This window comes from Mustelus asterias, chromosome 25 (genome assembly GCF_964213995.1).
Source record: "Mustelus asterias chromosome 25, sMusAst1.hap1.1, whole genome shotgun sequence".
Lineage (NCBI taxonomy): Eukaryota > Metazoa > Chordata > Chondrichthyes > Carcharhiniformes > Triakidae > Mustelus > Mustelus asterias.
The window spans coordinates 18404335-18423947 of NC_135825.1; the positions used below are offsets into that span (position 1 = coordinate 18404335).

The 19613-nt window shown below is 45.3% G+C and overlaps 1 protein-coding gene across 1 annotated transcript in view; it reads right to left on the minus strand.

Moving 5' to 3' along the window:
* Positions 1 to 10273, minus strand: part of LOC144511729 (acidic mammalian chitinase-like) — a 29809-nt gene extending 19536 nt beyond the window's left edge. The window contains exons 1-6 of the mRNA XM_078241953.1: positions 10249 to 10273; positions 8878 to 8907; positions 8590 to 8791; positions 5257 to 5313; positions 4650 to 4800; positions 3096 to 3220 (exon numbers count right to left, since the gene is read on the minus strand). Of these exons, the coding sequence (XP_078098079.1) occupies positions 3096 to 3220; positions 4650 to 4800; positions 5257 to 5313; positions 8590 to 8791; positions 8878 to 8907; positions 10249 to 10273 (590 nt within the window). The remainder of the gene's footprint in view (positions 1 to 3095; positions 3221 to 4649; positions 4801 to 5256; positions 5314 to 8589; positions 8792 to 8877; positions 8908 to 10248) is intronic.
* Between the last annotated feature and the right edge of the window lie 9340 nt (positions 10274 to 19613).

Below are 19613 nucleotides of genomic sequence, written 5' to 3' on the forward strand. Positions count from 1 at the left end.
ATAGAACATAGAACATTACAGCGCAGAACCAGGCCCTTCGGCCCACGATGTTGCACCGACCAGTTAAAAAAAAAAACTTGTGACCCTCCAACCTAAACCAATTTCTTTTCGTCCATGAACCTATCTACGGATCTCTTAAACGCCCCCAAACTAGGCGCATTTACTACTGATGCTGGCAGGGCATTCCAATCCCTCACCACCCTCTGGGTAAAGAACCTACCCCTGACATCGGTTCTATAACTACCCCCCCTCAATTTAAAGCCATGCCCCCTCGTGCTGGATTTCTCCATCAGAGGAAAAAGGCTATCACTATCCACCCTATCTAAACCTCTAATCATCTTATATGTTTCATAAGATCCCCTCTTAGCCGCCGCCTTTCCAGCGAAAACAATCCCAAATCCCTCAGCCTCTCCTCATAGGATCTCCCCTCCATACCAGGCAACATCCTGGTAAACCTCCTCTGCACCCTCTCCAAAGCCTCCACATCCTTCCTGTAATTGGGGACCAGAACTGCACACAGTACTCCAAGTGCGGCCGCACCAGAGTTGTGTACAGTTGCAACATAACGCTACGACTCCTAAATTCAATCCCCCTACCAATAAACGCCAAGACACCATATGCCTTCTTAACAACCTTATCTACTTGATTCCCAACTTTCAGGGATCTATGGCACACATACACCTAGATCCCTCTGCTCCTCCACACTATTCAAAGTCCTCCCGTTAGCCCTATACTCAACACATCTGTTATTCCTACCAAAGTGAATTACCTCACACTTCTCCGCATTAAACTCCATCCGCCACCTCTCGGCCCAACTTTGCAACCTGTCTAAGTCTTCCTGCAAACTACGACACCCTTCCTCACTGTCTACCACACCACCGACTTTGGTGTCATCAGCAAATTTGCTAATCCACCCAACTATACCCTCATCCAGATCATTAATAAGGCTTTGAAAACCATCAGGTTGAAGGCAGATGTCCATTGGAAATACTAAATATAATTGGATTCTACTTTCATGAACACTTACCACATTAAAGTAAAGGTTGGTGTAGCGATGATCATTCGTAGAGGATAAAGGGACTATTTTCTCCAGTGTGGATATTCCCAGATCCAACATAATCATATGTCATCACATTAAAAAAGTCTAGATATCTGTAGATGGGGAGATTTGAGTTTTACTGATACCTTGTTCACCAAATAAGTGGTAATTACCTAACTTATTAAACAAATGAGCTGTGCCAATTAAAACTATAGAAAATAGACAAGGGCCTTCCTTCAGATAGGACAGTTCATGGCATCAGGATTTCCCAAAGCAGTTCACAGATGCTGAATAACTTTCAACATAAAGTTACTGTCACAGTGAGGTAATTGACTAAGGAAAATGATGCTGTTGGCTGTTAGCCTGAACACAGGGAGAGCTCTCCCTTGAATAAAGCACTGGGGCCTCTTACATCTAGTTAAGAGATCAGAAAGGACTTCAGATGTTAATATTCAATTGGCAGCAGTGTTGCACTCCCTGGCAATGGCATTGGAGTGTCAGCTGAGACACTCCAGTTGGGTTGGGGCTTGAAACCACAATGGTCTGACTCAGGGGCAAGAGTGCACTGAACCAGAACTAAGTGTGTGTTTCTATAGCATATTCAAACCAGATTTATTTTAATCTTGCAATCCTGCTTATGCTAAAAGTATTGGTGGCTAATGAAATATCCTAGCCACTGGTTGTGTGCAGGTATCTTTTGCAATGAGATTTTCAAGCAAGCTTTGAAATGACCAGCATTCATCTAATACAATCAAGAACTGTATTTAGATTCCTAAATAGTCTAATTTGCCCATTATCAAACCCAAATAGAATCATTCTGGATCAATGGATGGAACCATTGACACTCAGGTTCAACCACAGAATGCTTTATTATACTGCCAGCACTGCTTGAATGTCTCCAGAATGAACTGGTGCCCAGAAGTAAGTGTGGTAAATGTAGAATGGGCATTCATGTATATATTGCCATGACCCGTACACCGGAAGTGATGTGTCGGTAACATGGGAGTTCATACGATGTGTCTACAGATGTTCTGTGCTGCTGAAGATCTCACACTGAATCATTTAAATTTAGGCCTTTGTCATCATTCCCACACAACCCAGCAACTTGACAGTATGGTTTCCACAGAGCACAATGCCAACACGACACAACTGATGAGAAGTTGACTGTACATTGTAGAGTCAGAGATCTAAATGAGAAAATAAAGTCAAAGATTAATAGACAAATGATGTTTGAAGAGGGGAAATGCATAGGCACTTCTTAAGTAACTTAGAACTGAGGGTGGCACAGTGGCACAGTGGTTAGCACCGCTGCCTCACAGTGCCAGGGACCCAGGTTCGAATCTGGCCTTGGGCAACTGCCTGTGTGGAGCTTGCACATTTTCCCCATGTCTACGTCGTGCTCCAGTTTCCACCAACAGTCCCAAGATGTGCAGGTTAGGTGGATTAGCCATAGCAAATGCGCGGAGTTACGGGGTTAGGGCGGTGGTTGGGCCTGTGTAAGATGCTCCTCTGGAGAGTCGGTGCAGTCTCAATAGGCCAAATGGCCTTCTTTCACTCTGTAGGGATTCTATGATTCTATAGGGATTCTATGATTTATGTTATGAAAAGAGTAAGATATTTTTCTTGTTTCTTCACCGACATTGGTCACTAAAGCATAACCAGAAGAAAAAACTATCTGGCCATCATCTTATTGCTATTTCTGGAGCATTTTGTATGAACTTGTTAGTTGCAGCAGCCATGTCCACAGTATTCCAAGATACCTGTTCTCTGTAAATATCTTTGGGATGCTCCGAAGCTGTTAAAGGTGGCGCACAAATCAACATCTTTTTCCTATTACTTGCCTGCTTTTCACATGTTGCAATTCATTTGCAACCTGCTGTTTTTGCCCAGCTGTCTCAGCATTACCCAGGCTGTGATTGCACCATAACCATAAACAAACGATTGTACACAAAACTAGCATGGAACAAAGCTCAGACTCTAGTACACAATGTCAAACATTCATTTTTCATTCCCCCCACCCCCCACATTGTGCTGTGTGACTAACACGGATACTTACTTTCCAAGTTCAGCAACCTCATAGCTCATACCAATGTTAGCCATCCCAGCAGACACCGCAGCTGAGATCAGCAGTCTGGATTTTCCAGAACTTTTCGCCTCAGCTTCGAAAGCTGCCAACATTTCCTAGAAGTTAAAAATGAACTAAGTTTCAGATTGTCACCAAATGGAGCGTCTCACAATAATTTATCTAATCTAAGGGTAAAGTCAGAGGTAGGACAAGGTGTAAATGGAGCCCAGATCGATAGTTCTTACTGCACAGTAGCCATAACAGTGATGAGTGAGGATGCCATTAAATTATTTTGTTGCGTGGTGTCTTATGTTTCACATTTAAATATTCCATTTTCATCTTTCACAAACTCTGAGAAACTGGATTCTCCACGCCATCCCCACGGTGTGTTTTGCGGCAGTGGGGGCAGGCCACCCATTGGCCAGCGGCAGGATCATCTGGTCCGCCATTAACAACGGGGTTTCCCATGGTATGACCCACCCCCCCCCACCCCACCCCCCCCCCCCCCTCCCCCCCGCTTCCCCCGCCGGCCGCCAGGAAGCCCACAGTGGGTGTTCGCCATCGGCAGGACCCGAAGATGTCGTCGGCGGAAACAGCCGGAAAAATCCGGCCATTGTCTTTTAAAATTCTATTTCTAAAATGTGTATCAGTAGTTGGTTAGATTGCAGATCAGCCATGATCTCATTGAATGGCAAAACAGACTGGAAGAGCTAAGCGTCTGGTCTGTTTCTATGTTCCATGTCCTCGGTGAAGACCTGGGAGGAAGTTTAAATCTGCAAACTGGATTGAAAAGTCATAGAGGTTTACAGCATGGAAACAGGCCCTTCAGCCCAACTTTTCAACGCCGCCCCTTTTTTTTAAACCACTAAGCTAGTCCCAATTGCCCGCATTTGGCCCATATCCCTCTATATCCATCCTACCCATGTAACTGTCTAAATGCTTTTTAAAAGATAAAATTGTACCCACCTCTACTACTACCTCTAGCAGCTCATTCCAGACACTCACCACCCTCTGTGTGAAAAAATTGCCCCTCTAGACCCTTCTGTATCTCTCCCCTCTCACCTTAAACCTATGCCCTCTAGTTTTAGTCTCCCCTAACTTTGGGAAAAGATATTGACTATCTAGCTGATCTATGCCCCTCATTATTTTATAGACCTCTATAAGATCACCCCTAAGCCTCCTACACTCCAGGGAAAAAAGACCCAGTCTCTCCAGCCTCTCCTTATAACCCAAACCATCAAGTCCTGGTAGCATCCGAGTAAATCTTTTCTGCACTCTTTCTAGTTTAATAATATCCTTTCTATAATAGGGTGACCAGAATTGTTCACAGTATTCCAAGTATGGCCTTACCAATGTCTTATACCACTTCAACAAGATGTCCCAATTCCTGTATTCAATGTTCTGACCAATGAAACCAAGCATGCCGAATGCCTTCTTCACCACTCTGTCCACCTGTGACTCCACTTTCAAGGAGCTATGAACCTGTAGCCCTGGTTAGCTTAGCTGCAAGACTGAGAGCATCCTATGAAGTTTGTTTTCTCCTACCTGTGCCAACAGGGTGAAGCGATGTTTATTTTGTGTCCCAGGATATTCCCAGTCAATATCCAAACCATCAAACCCATAACCGCGCAGGAAGGCAATCACGGACTTGATGAAAGTTTGGCGGTTTTCCTGTGTAGAAACCATGGTGGTGAACCTAGAGGAGGGTGAAATGTTAAACAAGGTGCTGAACTGGAGTATTTTAGTCTCTGTAATTACCAACTGAACGATTAAGGGGTTCGTTATCGCAATTTCAAAATATACAAGGAAATAAATTATAATTTACAAAATGTAGTTGTGACATGGTGCTGTATTGTTACTGCTCTTTGTAATCAGTTGAAGCAATCTTCACTGGGTGTATTAATATAAATTAAGCCTTTGTAAAAATAATGCATTGTCAGAAATCATTTCATAAATATTATTTGAATTATATTTTGCAGACAGCTGAACACAGTCACAGTATGCTCATTAACAGATGATCTACATATTTATCTAAAACTATACAGTTGACATTTCAAAAAGTATCTCTTTGATCCCAGCGTATTTTACATTATGAGCAATAGGAAAATAAGCATTTTTCACCCGGTACTAAAATAAAATATTTTCAACTTACTTCTGAGTTCCAAAGTTCCAGCCTCCGATGGACAGGAGCGTTTTAAGGTTTCTATTTCTGTTGTAAAATTGAACAAATACTTCTTTTAGAATAAAGAACATAAGCAATACATTTATTAACATTACAGGAATTGCTAACAATCATTATTGTCTTAATATTTTTACTGCTTTCTCCTTTTGGTGCTAAATTTTAATTGAGCAATAATACCTCAGTGCGGAACATATATTTCACAACAAGATGTGCCAGAGGAAAGAGGACATTAGGTTCATGCAGGTTTGTGGATGTCATGGCTAAGACAGCCATTGATCCTCAAGGGTAATTGCACTTGCAGCGATGGTAGTAGGTGGTCATGTGGAGCAATGAGTAGCACCCCTACTCCTGAGATAGAAGTTCCCACTCCAGGACTTAATGACCAAGGCAGGTACATCCATAATGTAACCAGCTCAGTCTTACTTGGTAAATCCTTCCAACATACACAAAAGGGCAGGCGAGAGGAGAAATTACTGGTCAGCCATGGTGTGGAAAGAAGTTGGAGCCACCACCATCACCTTCCGGTTATAAGATGCATGCAAGGGGATTAGGTGCCAAAACAGCTTGCCTTCTTAGAGCTGGTTAGCTCAGTTGGCTGGACAGTTATTGTGGACAAGATTGGTGCCCAGGGGTTTGATCCCTGTTCTGGCTGGGATGGATTGGTGTCAGGCCTCCTTACCCTCCCCATGGTGGAGGTCACAGCTCTGGATGGTACTGTGACCTTTATGAGCAGGACATGAAGAAGCTGGACATGATCCATTATCTTGAACTGCTACAGTCCATCTGGTGCAGTAATCCCAATAGCTCTGTTATGAAGGGAATTCCAAAATTCAACTCAGTAACAGTGAAGGAATGGTGATATAGTTTCAAGTCAGGATGTTGTGTGGCTTGGACAGGAAGTTGCAATTACTGATATTCCCAGGCATCAGTATGGCGCGGTGACACCGTGGTTAGCACTGCTACCTCACAGCGCCAGGGATCTGGGTTCAATTCTAGCCTTGGGTCACTATCTGCGTAGAATTTGCACAATCTGCCCATGTCTGCATGGGTTTCCTCCAGGTGCTCCGGTTTCCTCCCAGCAGCTAGCAGCAGGATCATCTGGTCCGCCAATAACAATGGGCTTTCCCATGCTATTACCACCCCACCCCTCCCCCCCCCTCCCCACACCCCCGGCCGACAGGAAGCCCACAGCAGGTGTTCGCCATCGGTAGGACCAGAAGATGTCGTCGGCGGAAACAGCCAGAAAAATCCGGCCATTGTCTTTTAAACTTCTATATCTAAAATGTGTATCGGTAGTTGGTTAGATTGAAGATCAGCCATAGTCCAAAGATGTGTGGGTTAGGTTGATTGGCCATGCTAAATTGACCCTAGTGTCAGGAGGATTAGTAGGGTAAATATGTGGGTTTATGGGAATAGGGCTTGGGTGGGATTGTGGTTGGTGCAGCCTCGATGGACCAAATGGCCTTCTTCTGCACTGTAGGGATTCTATATCTGCTGTTCTTGTCCTTCTAAGTGGAGGAGATCACAGCTTTGGAAGGCCCAGTCCAAGGAAACTTGGTTCGTTGCTGCAGTGTGTCTTTAATATAGTACACATTGCTGCTACTATGTGTCAGTGTTGGAGGGAATTTAAGCTTGCGGATGGGGTGCCACTCAAGCGCACCCCTTTTTACTTGAAGGTGTTGAGTTTCTTGAGTGTTGATGAAGCTGCACTCATTTAGGCAACTGGAGAGTATTCAATCATTATCCTGGAATGTGCCTTGTACATGGCGGACAGGATTTGGGAACTGGGGAGATGAGTTGCTGACCTCAGAATTCCCACACTCTGGCCTGTGTTTGTATCCATACGGCTGGTCCAGTTCAGTTTGTGCTCAATGATAATCTCCAATATGTTGACAATGGTTGTGGGCAAGGGGGTGTGTAGTGATGGAATGTCATTGAATGTCGTTAATGTTGCCAGGTCTCCTTGAAACTTGCCAGCAACATACAAATTGCAGTTTTAATGCACTGCCTGGGAAGGTAGTGGAGGCTAGAGACCTTACAACCTTTAAAAAGTCTTTGGATGAGTACTTGAAACATCATAACATTCAAGGACATGGGACAAGTGTTGGAAAACGGGATTAGCATGACTAATTGTAGTTATTGTCTGGGCAGACTTGATGGGCCGAAGGGCCTTTTCTGCACTGGATGACAAAACTCTATGACTATTTATTTATTTATTTGAGTCACATGCGAGCTTACCTTAACACTGCAATGAAGTTACTGTGAAAATCCTCCAGTTGCCATATTCCGGCGCCTGTTTGGATACACTGAGGGAGAATTTAGCATGGCCAATGCACCTAACCAGCACGTCTTTTGGACTGTGGGAGGAAACCAGAGCACCCAGAGGAAACCCACACAGACACAGGAAGAACATGCAAACTCCACACACACAGCGACCCAAGCCGGGAATCAAACCCAGGTCCCTCGGGCTATGAGGCAGCAATGCTAACCACTGTGCCATTGTACCACCCCAAGCATCAGTCACCTGGATAAAAGCAAATTACTGCAGATGCTGGAATCTGAAACCAAAAGAGAAAACGCTGGAAAATCTCAGCAGGTCAAGCAACACCTGTAAGGAGAGAAAGGAGCTGACGTTTCAAGTCTAGATGACTCTTTGTCAAAGAGGATAAAGGGTCATCTGGACTCAAAACGCCAACTCTTTTCTCTCCTTACAGATGCTGCCAAACCTGCTGAGGTTTTCCAGCATTTTCTCTTTTAGCATCAGTCACCTGGTTGGTCCCCTAAGGCAGGAAAGTACAAAGGGCCAGGGAGGAGTTTAAAACCAGGGGAACAAAGTCACTTCCTATTGGGCTACAATAAAAGGGACTCGTGTCAATTTTGTGAGAATATTTAACACGCAATGACTGGTGCTTTTTAGCTGGCTGGAATAATTGCTGAACAGAGTGGACATTCCAGCTCTCTCCACAGACACTGTTTCTGCACAAATGCAGGTCTGATCTCCCATCTCAAGGGTGTTTGCAACTTTGGATGCATATAATGTGTTTTCTTGTTTATATGGCACAACATGGTGATATCATGATTACGTCAGGCATTGTCTGACCCATTGGCCGTTGACTCATCTCTGCCAATGGGACACAAATCAACACAACCCAATTTCACCCATACATCAGGTATCTGACTGGGTCAGTCATGATGCTTACATTAATTCAACACAATTTTTCAATGTTGAACAGAATATAAAAAGGACTTCACGCTACATTAAGCATTGCAGATACTTCCTCGATATTTATAAAATAATCATACTTGTTTTTAAGGCTGTTGAATGAGTGGTAGAGAGTCAGATCATTTGCGTCAAAGACGGCGATTTTATTTTCTTTCATCCCAGCAAAGGCATAGATCAGATGTGTGCACAAGCAGGGATCCACATCATCAAGCTTGAACTTTGCTGGGCCTCGTCTGTACTGAGCCCAGTTTGTAAAGTAACAAACCAGCCTGAAGGCAGAGCCTGAGAGTGAGGAGAAAGGAAAATCAGCACTGAGCCTCGACTCATTATATAAAATTCAAAATAGTTTGGAAAGCACAAAGACTCACCCAGTTCCAGGCACGCCAGCAAGACCACCGCTGTAATAAAGAATATAGGATAAAAATGTGATCAAAATATGCTGAAAGGTTTAAGGGTTCACAACAGTGCTATTATATGAATGAATAGAAACCATTAAGAATCAATCCTTGGTCAAACCCTTCTCCTCATCTATTTGCTGCCCTTTGGTGAGATCATCGACAGACATGGGGGTCAGGATTTTCACGTCCATTAATAACACCTGGCTCTAATCATCAATACCTCGCCCTCTTCTGCCTCTATCTTGCCCAATTATTTGCCCAACAATCAGTCGAAGATGAACAACATTTTTTTTTCCAACTAATCATTGTAAGACTTTATCAGCTTCAGCACCCCCATCCCTAACTTTGTCAGCAAATCCTTCCTGTTTACTGTCTCAGCTCATGTACTCTTCAGTGCCCACCTAGTATCCCTCCAACTGTCTGTCACACAGGAATTTAAAATTCACACATGCACATGCACACATACGCACATACACACACATGCACACACACACAAACATACATACACAGACATGCAAGTTTCAAAAAGAGCCGGTATGGTGAATTATCTAAATGTCTAAAAAAAGTGAATTCTATTCGGATCTTGTAAAACGACACTTTGGATAGTTTCGGACTGGAATCAGTGCTCTGTCCTGATTCTGCATGAAAACAACTCAAAGATGTTTAAGGACAATTTCCATCTTTTCCTCTTGAATCAGCTGGTGTGTCGATATTTAAGATGCCGCCTGCATTGGAACTGGTCAAAAGGCAGACAGGGAACAAGCTTACAGGACAGTTAGAAAAAGACAGAGAGAACGTGCCAATTAAGGATCTTTCCAGCCTCACTCTCACTGGCCTGGAACAAAGCAGTTTCTTGAAACACAAAGAGGACTAGCTTGCTCATCGCATTCTCCTCTCACGGATTAATCAAATATGGTCATGTTAAGCACATTTCAATCCCATTGTTTAAAAGTTATTAAATGCTATGGCTGATAGTTTCTTTCTCAATGGGCATCCATTGTCCAAAGTGATTGATTTAATGGCTGAATCCACACTCAGCTGGATACATAGGTTATACTTGGATGTGTTGTAAATGGTTCAGGAGGTGGGTCATTTGTCCATATTAGTTGCCTCTTAAGGGCTACTTCTGGACTGTCCAGCTACTTACTGTTGGCTTTGTAATTTGTAAAGTACAGCTTTGTGAACGTTTAGCCATTTTAGGAATTGCTGTATAAGTCAAAATGCTATTCCTCAGCCAATGTAAACTTATGTGCTGGGTTCAGTGACTCAAAAAATAGATTTTCGATATAAAACATGATTTTAAACAATAGCAAAGGTAATGAAATGGTAAAACAGGATTACCTGCTCCAAGTAGAAGCTTTGCCATCTTGCAGCTGGTGTGCTGTGAGCATCAACTCTCTCTTTTATGCACTGAGTTTATCATTACTACTAAATAATTACATCTGTCAATACCTTTATCGCTGCAAAAGGATTAGCCATTATGGAAAAATAACAGTTCTTATCTTATCTTCATAATATTATTTCACCTTCTCATGAGTAACAATTTTTCTCCTTTACAATGTCATCTAGATTGTCGATCTTTATTGTAACGCCAAACTTATTCTTGCAACTGGAAACAAGTCAGGAAATTGGTGGGGAGGATTGAGGGTCCCATGTTCTGTTAATGTGGGATCAGGAAGAGCGGGGATCCTAGATGCTTCAGCTCCATGGAGCTTCTGTTGGTCAGCGTTAGTAACTTCAGCACAGTAACTTCATTACAGTGTTAACGTAAACTTACTTGTGACTAATAAATAAACTTTTCATGTTGAACTGTGTGCAAGACAAGCAGAATTTTAATTTAAATATCTTATTTCTGCCTTTCGATGTTCCTGACATGAGCTTTTGACATTAACCAATATTACAAAGGGTGCACTTTCAACCAGAACATTGTAGTTTGGACATTAACAGTGTCAGACTGGTGATGTCACTGAGGCAGTAACCCAGAAGCCTGAGTTAATGCTCTGGGATAGGAATTAAAATCCCACCATACTAGTTGGTTACATTTAATTCATGAATTTGCAATATAAAGATAGCTTCACTAATGGGCGGTACACAATGGTTAACACTGCTGCCTCACAATGCCAAAGATCTGGGTTCGCTTCCAACCTAAGGTGACTGTCCAAATGGAGTTTGCACGTTCTCCCCATGTCTGCGTGGGTTTCCTCCGGGTGCCCTGATTTCCTCCCACACTCCAAAGATGTGCAGGTTCGGTGGATTGGCCATGCGAAACTGTCCCTTAGTGTCCAAAGGTGTGCAGGTTAGGATTAGTGGGGTGGTTGTGTGGGGTTACGGGAATAGGGTGTGGGGCTGAGGTGGGATGCTCTGTCAGAGAACTGGTGGAGACTCAATGGACTGAATGGCCTCATTCTGCACCATATGGATTCTATGAATGGTGACCATGGCACTCTGATTGATTGTTGTAAAAACCCATCTGGTTCACTAATCTCCTTCCATGGGGCGTAATCTCCCATCTTTCCATGATCTGGATGACATGTGACCGCAGACCCACAGTGAAGCAGTTGACTCTTAAATGTCCGGGTCAATGGCCAATTAGGAATGGGCAAGAAATGATGGCCTTGCCACTGATGTCCACATCCCATGAAACAATAAAGAAAAACAATGCTTCCTGCCTCACATGCTGGGGGCATTGTAGGCCTTGACTTTTGTGAATGAATCGTTGTAATGCCACTGACGTCTGAGGCTGGAGTTTCCTCGAAATTATTATGAATTACCAGCATTCCAATCAAGACAAAGCCCTTTCACGCAGTGAATTTCAGATCACATCAACCCACTGCACACAAAAATGCTTCCTCATGGCAAGTGGTCACTTTGAATTATCACCTTCTGTTTATTGCCCTTGTGCCTTTCTGTTGCCTCACAATCTTATTGTAAGTATTGTATATTGTACCCTCTTTCCTGCCTAAGGCAAGGTCTTTTGCATTACTTTTGCCTTATTGGGCCTGATTTTACCATTTTCATACTAAGTGCCGAATCTGGGCGTAATGCAGATCTGACTTAGAAATTTGCTTTCAGGCACCCCTCTATGCTCTGAGCCATTTCCAGTCCCATTCGCGCTGTGGGCGGGGCTTAGCACGGCTGAAACGATCGGAGCTCTGAACTGCGCATGCGCAGTTTGAAAAAACTTTGAAAAAGCGCGCCCGTGTCAGATCGCTCCCAGGCCACAGAAAGCAGAGAAAGCGGCCCGGGAATGAAAATCGGGAGCGAGGGCGCACACACACACATCACTGTCCCCCTTATCCACCCACCCCCCACGACCCACACACATCACTGTCCCCCTTATCCACCCCCCCACTACCCACACACATCACTGTTGCCCTTATCCATCCCCCCCCCCACTACCCACACACATCACTGTCCCCCTTATCCACCCCCCACTACCCACACACATCACTGTCCCCCTTCTCCACCCCCCCCACTACCCAGACCAATTGCAACCCCTGCCCCCCTCCCCTCCCCACCGATCGCCCGCAGAGTGGCAGCGGACCCCCTGCCCCCCCACCAGAGATCCATCTGCACCCCCCCCAGCAGAGATCCATCCACCCCCCCCCCACGACCAGAGATCCATCTGCACCCCCCCCCCACCAGAGATCCATCTGCCCCCCCCCGCCAGTGAGTGATCGGGCCTCCCTCCCCCTCGAGATACATCTTACCCGCCTCCCTCCTCCTCCCCCCTCCCTGTCATACAACGATCTGGCTTCACTCCCCCCCGCCCAGAGAATGGTCTGGCCTCACTCCCCCTCCCCTCCAGAGGAACATTTGACCTGCCTCCTCCTCCCCCCACCACCAGACAACAATCAGCCTCCCCCCACCACCAGACAATGATCAGCCCTCCCCCCCACCACCAGACAATGATAAGCCCTCCCCCCACCACTAGACAATGGTCGGCCCTCTCGCCACCGCCCCCCCAGCCCGAGATACATCTGACCTGCCTCCTCCTCCTCCCCCCACCCAACCAGACAACGATCTGGCCTCACTCCCCTCCTCCCCCCCCAACCAGAAAATGATCTGACCCGCCTCCCTCCTCCCCCACACGAATGATTTGAGTCAGAGAGCCGTTGGAAACACTGAACGCGCCCTTCAGAAGCTGGAGCGCCCGATTCAGACTTTTATTTAGCAGGTCCATTACGGCGCGGTTCCAGATTGGCAAACGTGGTGGTAAAGGGGGAAATGCTGATAAAGTTGGATGGGCAGTTCATTAATTCAATTTAAATGCATGCGAATGCGCTCATTTTGGGCGCGAATCGAATCGCTACCATTCCTGGGTTTCGGTAAAGTGGCAATCTGTGTGGATGTGGGTGTGGATCGCGATAATGGCCTCTCACCCAACACATTTTCACGCCCGAAAACAGGCACGAGGCAATGGTAAAATAGGGCCCATTATGTAATTTTATGCAATGTCCATTAATAAAAGCCACGGACAGGATGTCTGCCTAGAATAGAAGTCGGGGCCATCATACACGCACATTTTATTCTATGCAAATTAGATCCTTCACTGACTGTATGATCCAAATCAAAATGGATTTGCACCTCTGTGGAATTTGATCTGCCCAGATATTCTGTGGAGGCCACAGGAAGAAATGTTGCTCCTGGTACCAGGAAAACACTCTTGCTCCAGCCCTGAACCTGCCTACAACACTCCTCCACCACCTGTAGGCAGGCATGACATCAGAATCACCCAGCGTTGGTTAGGGCTGCATTAAAATTCCTGATGGGTGTGAGTAGCTCCACCATTCAATGTAAGTGAGAATGAAGTCCCCGTTTCAATGCGGCACAATGTCTATCAGTGTTTATTCCATTGGGCTCCTTTTACTGAAATAGCTGATTTTTTAAAATTGAAAAATAATCATGTTATCTGGGATTCGGAAGATAGAATAATTTCTCAAACTTATGTGGGAGGTGTAAATTCAAACCAATAAAGCTCATGTCAAATACTTCATTGTTGGTAGTTTATTCCATATCATTAAAATACGAATTGTATTTTGTTTTTCAGAATTTGAGCCATCATTAGTTGCAAGATGACCAACCACAGCCATTGAGTGGAATTTTTTGCTCTGGATCAATAGCCTTGGTGGGAATGGGGAGTCAGAGAGATCTACATAGCAGAGCAAAGTGGGTAAATGCACTGAATTGCACAATGTTCAGCTCATTCATTTAACCTCTCGGCAGCACAGTGGCACAGTGGTTAGCACTGCTGCCTCACAGCGCCAGGGACCCGGGTTCGATTCCCGGCTTGGGTCACTGTCTGTGTGGAGTTTGCACGTTCTCCCCGTACCTGCGTGGGTTTCCTCCAGGCGCTCCAGTTTCCTCCCATAGTCCAAAAGACGTGCAGATTAGATGAATTGGCCATGTTAAAATTCTCCCTCAGTGCACCCGAACAGGCGCCGGAGTGCGGCATCTAGGGGATTTTCACAGTAACTTCATTGCAGTGTGAATGTAAGCCTACTTGTGACGAATAAATAAATAAATCTGCGTGGTTTACATTAAGTCTCTTATCGGGATGGACATTAAACAGCTGCTCTGCCATCACATGTGGACTTTAACAAAGAGGTTGTGCTGGAATCTTTGATTCTTTGAATCTTTGAATGGCATCAAGATAGATAAGTCGCCGGGTCCGGATGGGATGTACCCCAGGTTACTGTGGGAGGCGAGGGAAGAGATTGCAGAGCCTCTGGCGATGATCTTTGCGTCGTCGATGGAGACGGGAGAGGTGCCGGAGGATTGGAGGATTGCGGATGTGGTTCCTATTTTCAAGAAGGGGAATAGGGATAGCCCAGGAAATTACCGACCGGTGAGTCTAACCTCAGTGGTTGGTAAGCTGATGGAGAAGATCCTGAGGGTCAAGATTTATGAGCATTTAGAGAGGTTTGGTATGCTCAAGAATACTCAGCATGGCTTTGTCAAAGGCAGATCGTGCCTTACGAGCCTGGTGGAGTTCTTCGAAAATGTGACTAAACACATTGACGAAGGCAAAGCGGTAGATGTGGTTTATATGGATTTTAGCAAGGCGCTCGATAAGGTACCCCATGCAAGGCTTCTCGAAAAAGTGAGAGGGCATGGGATCCAAGGGGCTGCTGCCCTGTGGATCCAGAACTGGCTTGCCCAAAGGAGGCAGAGAGTGTGTATAGATGGATCTTTTTCTAATTGGAGGTCGGTCACCAGTGGTGTGCCCCAGGGATCTGTTCTGGGACCCTTGCTGTTTGTCATTTTCATAAATGACCTGGATGAGGAAGTGGAGGGATGGATTGGTAAGTTTGCCGACGACACGAAGGTTGGTGGGGTTGTGGATAGTCTGGAGGGATGTCAGAAGTTACAAAGGGACATAGATAGGATGCAAGACTGGGCGGAGAAGTGGCAGATGGACTTCAACCCAGATAAATGCGTAGTGGTCCATTTTGGCAGGTCAAATGGGATGAAGGAGTACAATATAAAGGGAAAGACTCTTAGTACTGTAGAGGATCAGAAGGACCTTGGGGTCTGGGTCCATAGGACTCTAAAATCGGCCCCGCAGGTGGAGGAGGTGGTTAAGAGGGCATATGGTGTGCTGGCCTTTATCAATCGAGGGATTGAGTTTAGGAGTCTGGGGATAATGATGCATCTATATAAGACCCTCGTCAGACCCCACTTGGAGTACTGTGCTCAGTTCTGGTCGCCTCATTACAGGAAGGATGTGGAAAAGATTGAAAGGGTGCAGAGGAGATTTACAAGGATGTTGCCTGGATTGAGTGGCATGCCTTATGAGGATAGGCTGAGGGAGCTCGGTCGTTTCTCCTTGGAGAGACGTAGGATGAGAGGAGACCTAATAGAGGAACACTGGGGAGTGCTGGGGAGTGCTGGAGAGTGCCAGGGAGTACTGGAGAACAGTGGCAAGTGCAGGAGAATGCTAGGGAGTGCTGGAAAATATGGAGCACTGGGGAACACAAGGTGCTGAAGAATGCTGGAGAGTGCTGGAAAATGCAGGGGAGCACTGGGGAACATCAGGGAGTGCTGCAAAGTGCTGGGGGGGGGTGGTTTCTGGAAAATGCTGCGGAGTTCTGGGGAGCACTGGGTGTGCTGAAGAATGCTGGGAGTGCTGGAGAATTCCAGGGAGTTCTGGAAAATCCTGGGGAGCCCTGGGGAGCACTGGTGTGGACATGAAGTGGAGCTGATTGAAATGCTCAGCTGCTAGCAGGGTTGGATAATCAAAGGCCACCTGCCACAGAGGTGGCGTGAAACCCATGCAAATATGGCACAAAAACGCAACATCGCCACCAATGAGTTATTCATCAGTTTTCCCACCCAAAACCACGCTTAGGTGTGGGATTTTTCCGGTTGAGCCGACCCCAAGACCGGTCATTCCAACCCAAGCTCAACAGACCTTTAAACATTCCGTCACATTGTTTTGTCCCACCCGCAACATTGGACACAGAAATGCTTTCCCTGGGATGTGTTGGAATGAGTGTAGATATCGGAGAGCTGTGCTTTGTCTGTGTGTCAAAGTTTCAAATGTCTGTTTCTGCCTTAAACTGTTACATTGGAAATGAGTTCATGCTGGTGAAATCCTTTCAACCGATATTGTTGCATTTCATTAATTAAAAACAAAACACTAATAGGTAGTTTTCTCAATGAACCAATGATTTTATTTTGCTGTTTAAACTGCAATTCACTCAATCTTCAGCTGAGACAAATTAGATGTGGTACATTAATGGTCTTCATCCACAAAGTAACATCACTTCAGTAATTAAACTGAAGATCAGTTACAGCTTCACTGGTGCCCAACGAAGATTGGCGGCGGCCTAGAAAAATAAAGAGTATTTTAGTGTTCTCTTCTTCTACAAAAATGGTTCAATTTAAATAAAAGTAAATTACTGCAGACGCAGGAATCAAAAAAAATCAGAAAATTCTGGAAAATGTCAGCAGCATCTGTGGAGAGAGAATAGAGCCAACATTTTGTGTGTGGTTGACTGTTCATTAGAGCTGAAGGCAATAGAAAATGGGATGAGATTTACACTTAAGCTCTGATGAAGAGCCATCCAGACTCAAAATGTTAGCTCTATTCTCTCCCTACTGATCTAGTCAAACCTGCAGAGGTTTTCCAGCATTTTCTGTTTTTGGTGTGATGAGGGGGTGGGGGGTGTTGTGGGGCTGGATAGAAGGCCAGTGGTTGGTGGAGATGGGAGAAATTGACAAAGAATTCATGGACAAAAAGACAAAGGGAATATAAATGGTGGTGATCATGGCTAAGAAGGGTGCTGATATAAGCACATTAAGAGATCAGAATGCATTATTGGCAGAACAAAGGTAAACAGAGTATCAAAGGACAACCTGCGTGGGTTGACGGAAGGGGAGACAGTGGTGAGGGAAAAAAGATGGAAAGTGAGATTTTAAAAATGAAAAAAATGAAACAATGGAAGTAATGAAAATACATTTTTTAAAATGTAAAATTAAATAAATGTAAATGGGTATACATGGGGAGGTAGTAAATAAATATAAATAGGTATACATGGGGAGGTAGTAAATTGGATAAGACACTAGCTCAATGGAAGAAGCCAGAGAGTGGTTGTGGAGGATTGCTTCTCTGAGTGGAGGCCTGTGACTAGTGGTGTGCCGCAGGGATCGGTGTTGGGTCCATTGTTTGTCATCTATATCAATGATCTGGATGATAATGTGGTAAATTGGATCAGCAAGTTTGCTGATGATACAAAGATTGGAGGTGTAGTGGACTGTGAGGAAGGTTTTCAAAGCTTGCAGAGGGATTTGGACCAACTAGAAAAATGGGCTGAAAAATGGCAAATGGAATTTAACGCAGACAAGTGTGAGATATTGCACTTTGGAAGGACAAACCAAAGAAGAACGTACAGGGTAAATGGTAGGACTCTGAAGAGTGCAGTTGAACAGAGGGATCTGGGAATACAGGTACAGAATTCCCTAAAAGTGACGTCACAGGTGGATAGGGTCGTAAAGAGTGCCTTTGGTACATTGGCCTTTATAAATCGGAGTATCGAGTATAAAAGTTGGAGTGTTATGGTAAGGTTATATAAGGCATTGGTGAGGCCGAATTTGGAGTATTGTGTACAGTTTTGGTCACCTAGTTACAGGAAGGATGTAAATAAGATTGAAAGAGTGCAGAGAAGGTTCACAAGGATGTTGCCGGGACTTGAGAAGCTGAGTTACAGAGAGAGATTGAATAGGTTGGGACTTTATTCCCTGGAGCGTAGAAGATTGAGGGGAGATTTGATAGGGGTGTATAAGATTTTGATGGGTATAGATAGAGTGAATGCAAGCAGGCTTTTTCCGCTGAGGCTAGGGGAGAAAAAAACCAGAGGGCATGGGTTAAGGGTGAAAGGAGAAAAGTTTAAAGGGAATATTAGGGGGGGCTTCTTCACGCAGAGTGGTGGGAGTGTGGAATGAGCTGCCGGAGAAAGTGGTAAATGCGGGGTCACTTTTAACATTTAAGAAAAACTTGGACGGGTTCATGGATGAGAGGGGTGTGGAGGGATATGGTCCAAGTGCAGGTCAGTGGGACTAGGCATAAAATGGTTCGGCACAGACAAGAAGGGCCAAAAGGCCTGTTTCTGAGCTGTAATTTTCTATGGTTCTATGGGGTGAAGGTGGAGGAGAGAGTTCACAGTCTGAAGCTATTGAACTCTGTTGAGTCTGGAAGGTTGTAAAATGCCTAATCGGAAGATGAAATGCTGCCCCTCTAGTTTGCGTTGGGCTTCACTGGAACATTGCAACAGGCCAAAGACGGACATGTGGACAGGAGAGCAGGATGGTGGGTTAAGATGACAAGTGACAGGAAAGTCCAGGCCCTGCTTGCTGACTGAGCAAAGGTGCTCTGCAAAGCAGTCACCATGCCTGCGTTTAGTCACTGCAATGTAGTGTAGACCGCATTGGGAGCAGTGAATGCAATAGACCAGATCAAAAGAGGTGCACGTGAAGCGCTGCTTCATCTGAAAATAATGTTTGGACCCTTGGATAGTGAGCAGGGAGGAGGTAAAGGAGCAGGTGTCGCACCTTCTATGATTGCAAGGGAAGGTGCCGTGGGAAGGGGATGATATGTTGGGTGTGATGGTGGAATGAACCAAGGTATCCCAGAGAAAATGGTCCTGCGGAATGCCGACAGGGTGGGGGCAGTAGGGGGCGGGGGGGGGGGGGCGGTGATGAGGGAAAGATGCGTTTGGTGGTGGCATCATGCTGGAGTTGACAGAAATGGTGGAAGATGATCCTTTGAATGTGGAGGCTGGTCGGGTAAAAAGTGAGGAAAAAGGGAACTCTACCCTGGTTCTGGGAGGGAGAAGGAGTGAGAACAATGGCACAGGAGGTAGGTCAGACAGGGTTGAGAACCCTGTCAGCCATAGTGGATGGGAAACCATGATTAAGGAAGATGGAAGACATATCAGCAGCACCATTTTGGAAAGTGGCGTCATCGGAAAAGATGCACTGGAGACGAAGGACCTGCAAGAATGGGATAGAGGCCTTACAGGACATGGGGTGTGAAGCGCTGTAGTCGGGCTAGCTGTGGAGTTGGAGGGCTTGTAATGGATATTAGTGGATAGTCTATCACCAGAAATGGAGACAGTGAGGCCAAGGAAGGGAAGGGAGGTGTCAGAGATGGACCATGTAAACGTGATAGAGGGGTGGAAATTGGAGGTGAAATTAATCATTTT